The sequence below is a fragment of the Panicum virgatum genome, chromosome 5N (assembly GCF_016808335.1).
Source record: "Panicum virgatum strain AP13 chromosome 5N, P.virgatum_v5, whole genome shotgun sequence".
Taxonomy (NCBI): Eukaryota; Viridiplantae; Streptophyta; class Magnoliopsida; order Poales; family Poaceae; genus Panicum; species Panicum virgatum.
This window is the reverse complement of record NC_053149.1, coordinates 70550018-70558667: the sequence shown is the minus strand read 5'-3', so window position 1 is coordinate 70558667 and position 8650 is coordinate 70550018. Positions and strand designations below refer to the sequence as shown.

The following is an 8650-nucleotide window of genomic DNA, read 5'->3' as shown; positions in this document are numbered from 1 at the left end:
TATAGAATCAAGAGTAAGAACAACAATGTGAGTGATTATAAGCACCCATTTAATTTATCTCTTGCAAAAAAAACATCTGTTATGGATGATAAATCTGTTTGCACAAAGCATATCCATGATAAAAAAAGATTATTCGATATGAACATGTATCTACATTAACTCATTAAATGCTTCAAAGCAATATCATTATCATTAATATTATAAAAGGGCCCCGATTTCCTAGTACACTCAGGGCCCTAGAAATTTGAGGACCGACTCTGATCCTAGTTGACTTCACATAGAGACTTGAAAAGAACCTGCAATTAGTAATAGTAAGATAGAGTTGAGAAAATTGTTCTAGTTCAGCAGTGAGTAGTGACCACCAGCACACTGAATAAACATTGGAACAAGTTGATTCGCAGAATCAAAATCCATCCACGTGACGTGTCACGTGAGCCACTGGCTATCTCCATGCCTTATTTCAGGTAATAAAGGGGGAGCTTTATAAGTAACAGCGTCATTACAATCTGACTCGAGTAACACACTAGCACAATATAGATGAGTTCAGAATTCTTGTGCTCCTCAAAATAGCACAATGGATCCTTAAGATAAATGCACAGAAAACCCAATCACTGCTGCAGCATTGCTCTGACGCCAGCTCTGTACATCTCCTTGTTCTTCGTGAAGTAGGCGAGGAGCCTGTCTCTGTCCGGAATGCAGGGCTTGAGAGCTTCGTTGGAGCTGTAATCCCTGGCCCACTGGCAGAGAGCAGGGTGCTCGTCCTCCTTCACCACGGTCACCCCGGTCACCTCCTCAACGACGCTGCGCCAGGGACCCAGCATGGAAGCCGCTATGTCGAGGTAGCCGGGCCTGTCGCCACCGAAGAACTTGTTCCCCTTGAGCTGCGCCTCCAGAAGCGCCAGCAGCTCCAAGCCCTCTGTCTCGAACCTCTCTCGCGCCTCGCCCTCGACCCAGTGCGCCATGAAGAACGGCTTGGTCAGCTGTTCGATTCAGAGAGCAGCGTTCGACTCAGTAAAACTGGTACTAATAATATTCAGAGAGCAGAGCTTCTGGCCGGACACTGAATTCAGTCAGCATGATGATACCTTGTTTTCGATGAAGTCCGCCCAGAAACGGGCCATGGCGCGGTCGTAGGGGTCGGTGGGCAGGAGGGGCGGGCCGTCGAAGGCCTCGTCGATGTACTCGGCGATGACGAGGGACTCGCAGACGGTGCGGTCGCCATGGAGGAGCACGGGCACCTTCTTGTGCACGGGGTTGTGCTGGAGCAGCAGGTCGCTCTTGGTTTGCAGCAGGTCTTCCAGGAGGAGCTCGTAAGGCACGCCCTTGAGGCACAGGGCCGCCTCAGCGCGGTGCGCGTACGGGCTGCCGAAGAAACCGATGAGCTTCACCGGCGGGGATGACGACATCTCCGATCCACTTGCTGTTATCTTGGCCAAACGATACTGAACCATTCCTTGCTATTTATAGTACTAGTCAAAGGTGTGGATCTGATGCTGCTTCTCTTCTTCTTTGGTCAACTGTTTCGTCATCCCACTCCAGAGAAGCTGCTGGGTTGCTCCCAAGTCCCATACCATCAGTTCTCGAAACGAAATAGAAGAGACTCCCTTTTCTGATAAACATCACTGGATGCTATGGTGGACGCCAACATTACACGTGGTGCAGGTAAGGGACCGATCGATGCAGTTGAAGATCAAAGTAATCATTTTTGGTTCACTAATTAAGACAACCAATACAAGGCAGTATGGCGCATGCACAGATAATCTATTATTTTATTATTTGATCAACAAACGAAGCCTCCACGTTCGCTTTCAAGGTCTAGAAATTTTCACATTAATCGAAGAAAAATAGAAATATAAAAATTATCAACCACTGCTATTATAATAAAAAATAGCCTAAAATATCCCTGTACCTAATTAAAAATCACCCACCAATACCATTATGAAAAATTAAATATAAAATAACATTTATCTATGTATCAGTTACAAACATATACTATTAATAAAAATTAAAACTAACAACAATCAATCAAAATAAAAAAAAGATAATTATATGCATAATATTATTAAAGCTCAACAAATCAAATTGCTATTATAGGTAGATCATATTTGAATAGTTTTAATCAACAATAAGACATAATTAATAGGGTGATGTATGGTAAAAAATAGTATAATCTTTATGTAAAAATACAACGACATGAAAATTTTTGAACTTTCAATACTAGCCACACAAATATGCGGATTATGCGCCTAGTATATACATACGTACAACCATGGGCCACAAAAAGCACCGGTCACCGGAGTTGGCGATGTCCATCGAGTTCACATCATCATCGTATCGCTGCTTCTGCGTGTGTTGATTGGGAGAGGAAGTTGGCGTACGGAGGAAGACGATCGCCGTGTTTGGTTCTTCCCCCGAGAATTTTCTCACAAAAAGACCAATGCATGCATGAAGTACTAAACGAAGTTTATTTGCGAAATTTTTTCACGGATGGGTGTAACTTTTCGAGATGAATCTAATGAGACAAGTTTAATCATGATTGGTTACAGTGATGCTACAGTAACCACTTCTAATCATCTCCAAATCGTGCTGTCAAAGACTTCATTAGTTGCAGTAACTGCTACAATACCATAGCTGTTGAGGCTGTTTTATAATTAAATTTTATTTAATACCTCTAATTAATGGTCAAAGTGACAAAAAAATTTCATGAAATTTTTCTAAGAGACAACCAAACACGGCCGATGGCAAAAAGTTTTTTTTTTTACGCCGACTATGGGAAAAGTTGTGGTCGTCTTGGGTCCTCGTGAAGCTGTTTTTGACAATCATTGGAGACTCACCCAAAAGAGACCAGGTGGGCAGCTGGTGCCCACAAAATCCAGTCGCATCAGAATCAACCCAAACAGAACTTTTTTATTGAACCATGAAACTGAAACTTGCTAAATTTAGACTAACTTCAACAGAGGTAGGCAAAAGCATTTTGCCTCTCCCTTTCCTACTGTTCACGAGAGGCATGTTCTCCAACAGCAGATGCATACCGGTGAGGTAAATTGCGTCGGAGGAGAGAGGGAATGCAAAATTGCATTCCCTCTCTCCTCGAATGCATATGCGGCCGGCGAACATCGGCGAGCCCGCGGGGAGGAGCAGGGGAGGAGGAGACCGCGGCGGGGAGGCCGCGCGGGACGGAGGCAGAGGCGCGGCGCGAGCTGGAGGTGGAGGCGTGGCGCGGCGCGTGGCGGGCCGGCAGGGCGGGGCGGGCAGAGTGCCGCCGCGGGCGGGCCTGCGCCGCCGCAGGCGAGCAGGCCGAGCCGGGGAGGAGGAGCGCGACGAGGGAGACGGCGGCCCCGCGGCAAGGAGTGGCCGGCGCTGCCACAACCGCCTCCCGAGCAGGGGACGCGGAGGAGCAGGGAAGGTCGGGCCTTCTTCCTCTACGGCGGATCCCGGGCGGCGGGGCCTCGTCGTCTTCCAGCCATCGCCGGGCGGCGGGATCCGCCATTTCCGCAGCGCCCTCCTAACCTCCGCTTCGTGGGCGGGCCTCCCGCGTCGTGAGCGGCAGCGGCGTGGCGCCGGCAAGGCGGACTCGGCCGCCGCGACGCAGAACACCTCGATGAGGCACTCCGTGGAGCGCGCCATGAGGTCCACGACGGCCTCGGCCGTCCCGGCATCCCGCGCCACCACGTCCTCTGGGACCAGCCCCTCCCCGCACGTGCAGAAGGCGCGCTTCAGGCTACGCAGGTCCTCCTCCACCGCGGCGTGGTCGGCGCGTGCGAAGCTCCGCTCGTTGCCGCCGGCAAGGAGCACCATCAAGAACGCCTCGAAGGAGGCCCGCATCACCTCCCGCGCCACCGCCGGCTGCGCCCGGTCCGCCAGCACCAACACCTGGTACAGCGAGTGCCGCGAGTCCAGGAAGATGAGCCGGTGCGCGGCGACCTCGGCCACGGCGGAGATGGACGCTGTCGCCGCTGCGCGCGCGCGGTCGAAGCGGGCGGAGGAGGAGGACGGCGAGAGCGAGGCGTCGAGGGCCGGGACGGAGGAGCCACCGTGCGGGGCCCTGATCTGCCCGGCAGGGAGGAGTGGTAGGAGCTTGGGGAGGGGGCGCCGCCGGCGGGCTCGGGTGGGATGGACGGAGGAGGCAAGGCACATTCCGATTTGCGTCAGCTGTTGGAGATCACAAAAAATGCGTTGCCGCCGTTGCTACTGTGTAGAATGCAAATGATGAAATGCATGACCTATTTTACCTTCCCTTGTTGGAGTCAGTCGGAAGCAAAAAATGCCATCAGATCTATGCTGAGGTCATTGCTTATGCCAGGCATATAGAGTGTTCTGCTCCTTCATACTATGTGCCCATGTGGGCATGTGGGCCCGGCTACCTCGACATCGCCGCTTCAGCACTACTCCCTCCGCTTCAGCACTACTCCCTCCGTCTGTTTTTAAATAACTGTCGTTTTCGTTTTTCGAGAAATAATTTTAATTAATTTTATATAAAAAATTGTTAATATTTATGATACATAATTGATATCATTAGATAGATCTTTTAATCTAGTTTTTTAATAAATTTATTTAAATATATAAATATTATATGTATTTTCTACTAATCGAATCAAACTTGTGGCACGCACACCGAAAACGACTATTAAAAAAAAAGAGAGGGGGAGTAGGTCCCTGGAGCAGCGTGATTCGAGGTGATGGGGGTGACTGTGGTGAAGGAGGACGAGCACCCCGCCATCGTCCAGTGGGCCAAGGATTACAGCTCCCACGAAGCTCTGAAGCCGTGCATTCCGGACAGAGATAAACTCCTCGCCTACTTCACTGAGAACCTGAAGAGGTACAAAACTGCCGTGAACACAATAGTCTTGTTTAGATCCTAAAATGTAAAATGCAAAATTTTTATAAATCGCTTGTATGGTGTATTAAATGTAGTCAAAAAATAAATCGCATTACACAAATGGACTGTAAATCGCGAGACGAATCTAATGAGCCTAATTATGTTACCGTAAATATGCTCTAATGATGGATTAATTAGGCTCATTAGATTCGTCTCGTAGTTTACAGACAAGATCTATAATTATTTTTGTGATTAGTCTACATTTAATATTTCAAATATTAAAAATTTCTTTCCAAAAAATACAAAAATGCAAAATGTAAAGTGATCTAAACACATTGCAGCAGCAGTGATACAATCAGGGGCAGGAGGAAGAAGAACACGCCTCTGCGCCAGGATCACATATGCCCAGTGACATATGCGCACATGCCTTTTTTCTGCGAATAAATATGTGCATGTCTCACATTAATGGATTTTAATTAGTTCTGCTTAACTTTATTTTGATTTTAGTGCAACTACTACGTCACTCTTGTTTCAACAACTTTCTAAAAACCTTTTTCTAAAAAATATAATCTATTGGCTGGTGGTCTATTTCTTTTTTGAGTAATTGAGAACTTATTTGTTCCTTCTATTTTTCTATTGCTCGTAGTCGTGCCTATCATTTTTTTTTAATTATCATTTTAGCTACATGGTATAAATTAGACTTCTTTGTATTTTAAATTTGGAAAAAAATTCGATTTACACCATCGAACTAATGCAAAAATTCGATTTTCAACTTTCAACTACGAAACCAGATATCATAGACAATTCAACGGTTGAAACCGAGCAAACCGGGTGAACTGTTGAAACCGGATCCTATGCTTGACTTCATGCGACCTTAAACCTCTAATAGTCCTCTTAAACAGTACCTATGCTTGTAGACTCTGAGTCAATATTTTCATTAAAAAAACATATGAACATTTAGCCTGAAGATACCTGTCTATCTGCCAATCTCCAACAGATAAGACAGATATCCAAAGGAAACAATATAATTCGGTCCTTTTCACCTTGGAGAAGCAGTAGCGTTCCGCAGCACTAATAAGTAATAACAATAAAATCAACGCTTAGTCATAAATCCTCCCTATAAAAATGGACAATTTATGCGCAAGATTACAGCAAGCAAGACTACAAGAGGTAGCAGAAAGCAAAACCAACGATGTCTCCGCCGGTCAAGCTCATCGGCGCCTTCGGTAGCATAGCCGTCCACCGCGCAGAGGTGGCCCTCCGGCTCAAGGGCGTGCCGTATGAGTTCATCCATGAAGACCTTGAAAACAAGAGCGAGCTGCTGCTGAAGCACAACCCCATCCACAAGAAGGTTCCCGTCCTCCTGCACGGTGACGACCGCGCCGTCTGCGAGTCCCTCGTCATCATCGAGTACGTCGATGAGGCCTTCGACGGACCGCCTCTCCTCCCTAGCGACCCCAACCACCGCGCCGCCGCTCGCTTCTGGGCTCACTTCATGGATCAGAAGGTAATGATCGGCACTTCAGTACATCCATGCGCGTGCACTCACTGAACATGCCTTGTTGAGCAGTGTTGGAATTCGTTATGGCTGGCGCTGTGGACGGAGGAGGGTGAGCTGCAGAAGGGCTTCGTGAAGGAGACCAAGGAGAACCTGGCACTCCTGGAGACGCTGCTCGGTGGCAACAAGTTCTTCGGAGGGGACTCCGTTGGCTACCTAGACATAGTCCTCAGTGCGTTGGCTCATTGGGTTGGCGTGTTCGAGGAGGTAGCTGGTGTGAGCCTGGTTGGTGACGAGTACCCTGCTCTGCGCCGCTGGGCCAAGGACTACACCTCGGACGAAGCTGTGAAGCTTTGCCTGCCGAACACAGAGCGTATCGCAGGCTATATCACAGCAAGGAAGGACAGCTTCAAGCTGATGGCCAAGGCAATGGTGCAGGCGTGCAGCAGTAACCACTGGGCAAAAGTACTATATTGGCGGCCTGAGTATGTGACAATATATACATGCCAAAGCGTTCATGGTGTTGTGTGAGTAAAATGTTATTGTACTGAATACGAGTTCCAATTTCCAAACTATGCGATGAAGTCGTTTGCAATAGTGTGTGGCCTTATTGATAGGGTTATGTGTAATGTGTTTCGTGTGTTCTGTTGATCTGTTCCATACCTTAGAATGATAAGAAAACTCGACATGTTATGCCGCAGTCGGTTTTTATCTCAGCTTTCTCGCTAAGGAATTTTGACTCAGATTTTCATTGCTGCTACTAATGTAGAGAACTGTCATACAAAGTGGCGAACCTAGGATTTTAGAAAGGGTATGCCACGGCATTTTTTCCCACTTGCAATTCAGTACAATCCATATATAATTCGGTAATAAAATTTTAACTTCACCGAGAAATTTGATTACCAAGAACACAAATTACATTCCAAATCTTAAATTCAACAATTAAATACCAAAGTTGCATAAATTATAATACATATACTTCAAACATACTAGTTACAATGAAAAAAGCTACTTATCTGGTCCGATTTCTAGTCCGAGCATAACGATGCTGATTTTTCATAAGGCACGTAAATATCCTCCACATTTGTTGCAAAACAAATTAACTCAGAGAGATTGAAACAAACCTTTCAGCCTTAGAGAGTTGCTGTGACAGCCGAGTTAAAATGCTTAATTAAGCATAACCGCCATCATCTGGCGCATTAGCTTAATTAAGTGTAACTTGACAGGCTGTTTCCAACCTACAGGCCGACCGAAACACACCAGAAGTCTCGCACGAAGGCGAGCACAGAAGGTACCAGCACCATACAATCTTACAAAAATATCAAATTATATTAAGACTTTTACAAAAACAGCTTTAAATTTAAAATTTGCAAATGAAAAGATAGCAGCGGAAAAGAATCTAACTTACAAAGCATTTTTACTAGAGAATAAATAAAACAAACTAAATAAATCGAGAACTACCAAAACATGAAGACAAGGCGCCACATCGAGCCCACCGATATGACACCTAGTTAGCTCCTAAACCTGAAATATGGTAAACAACAAATCCTGAGCAACTAATACTCAGCAAGACTTACCTGACCAGTGGGTATAACTTAGCCCACATATCTAGACATGTAAAGCATTTGGCTGGTGGTTATTTTACAGAAAACAGCGACTAAAGTAATTCCTTAATTTCTATATTTTAGCTCCAGATTCTATATAAATTAACTATAGTCTAATATTTGCTTAACCAACTATAGCTACCATAGGGGTGCAAGCCATAATAATTTAATGTGTTCATTAACATATATATATATATATATATATATATATATATATATATATATATATATACTCATCATTCCATCATAACACTACGATGCGACGAAGTGATCAAGGTGCTCATATCCGAGAGCGACTGACGGCGAATCGATCCGATTTAACCTTGCAAGGTGGACCTAACCAACACGGCACGTATAAGCCCCGTCGGACCTCACGCACCAACCCTTCCCCTCCCCGCCTCGAACTACAGGACCGTCCCACCATCATATGGTCAGCCGAGCTCAACATGAGACCACCAAAAGTAATACATGCATCCCCATTTCTCTGCGACTACTCGACTACCCTAGGAGGTTAGATGGAGTCCTGTACTTTCGAAGCAAGGCAGTACTAAACTTACCGGTTTCGACTATCTCCTACTCTCGGCATGCGGTTAGTACAGTTCAAACATGATCAGCAGGGCCAACAATGGTTCAGTCCTTAACCGACTCAGACGGGACTACACCTCTCATGCCCGGTCTCAAATTTCCATGCATTCAATATCCATTCAACAATTCATATGTCGAAATATA

At 46.0% G+C, this 8650-nt stretch overlaps 2 protein-coding genes across 2 annotated transcripts; one reads left to right on the top strand and one right to left on the bottom strand.

Annotated features, from left to right (window-relative positions):
• Positions 1–285: 285 nt before the first annotated feature.
• Positions 286–1604, bottom strand: LOC120676725 (probable glutathione S-transferase). The gene is made up of 2 exons (XM_039958051.1): positions 1086–1604; positions 286–980 (listed from the first exon to the last, which is right to left on the bottom strand). The coding sequence occupies exons 1-2, from the start codon at positions 1449–1451 to the stop codon at positions 609–611; spliced, it is 738 nt and encodes a 245-aa protein (XP_039813985.1). The 5' UTR covers positions 1452–1604; the 3' UTR covers positions 286–608.
• Positions 1605–5767: 4163 nt separating this feature from the next.
• LOC120671884 (glutathione transferase GST 23-like) lies at positions 5768–7017 on the top strand. The gene is made up of 2 exons (XM_039952145.1): positions 5768–6326; positions 6390–7017. The coding sequence occupies exons 1-2, from the start codon at positions 6012–6014 to the stop codon at positions 6846–6848; spliced, it is 774 nt and encodes a 257-aa protein (XP_039808079.1). The 5' UTR covers positions 5768–6011; the 3' UTR covers positions 6849–7017.
• Positions 7018–8650: the final 1633 nt, after the last annotated feature.

What these genes read in the sequence shown, in the direction of transcription:
- LOC120676725 (XM_039958051.1), bottom strand. Translation starts at nt 1,451, where the DNA reads ATGGTTCAGTATCGTTTGGCCAAGATAACAGCAAGTGGATCGGAGATG. An exon ending in CGGACTTCATCGAAAACAAG is followed by an intron (nt 981 to 1,085) that starts GTATCATCATGC and finishes TGAATCGAACAG; the next exon opens with CTGACCAAGCCGTTCTTCAT.
- LOC120671884 (XM_039952145.1), top strand. Translation starts at nt 6,012, where the DNA reads ATGTCTCCGCCGGTCAAGCTCATCGGCGCCTTCGGTAGCATAGCCGTC. An exon ending in CTCACTTCATGGATCAGAAG is followed by an intron (nt 6,327 to 6,389) that starts GTAATGATCGGC and finishes CTTGTTGAGCAG; the next exon opens with TGTTGGAATTCGTTATGGCT.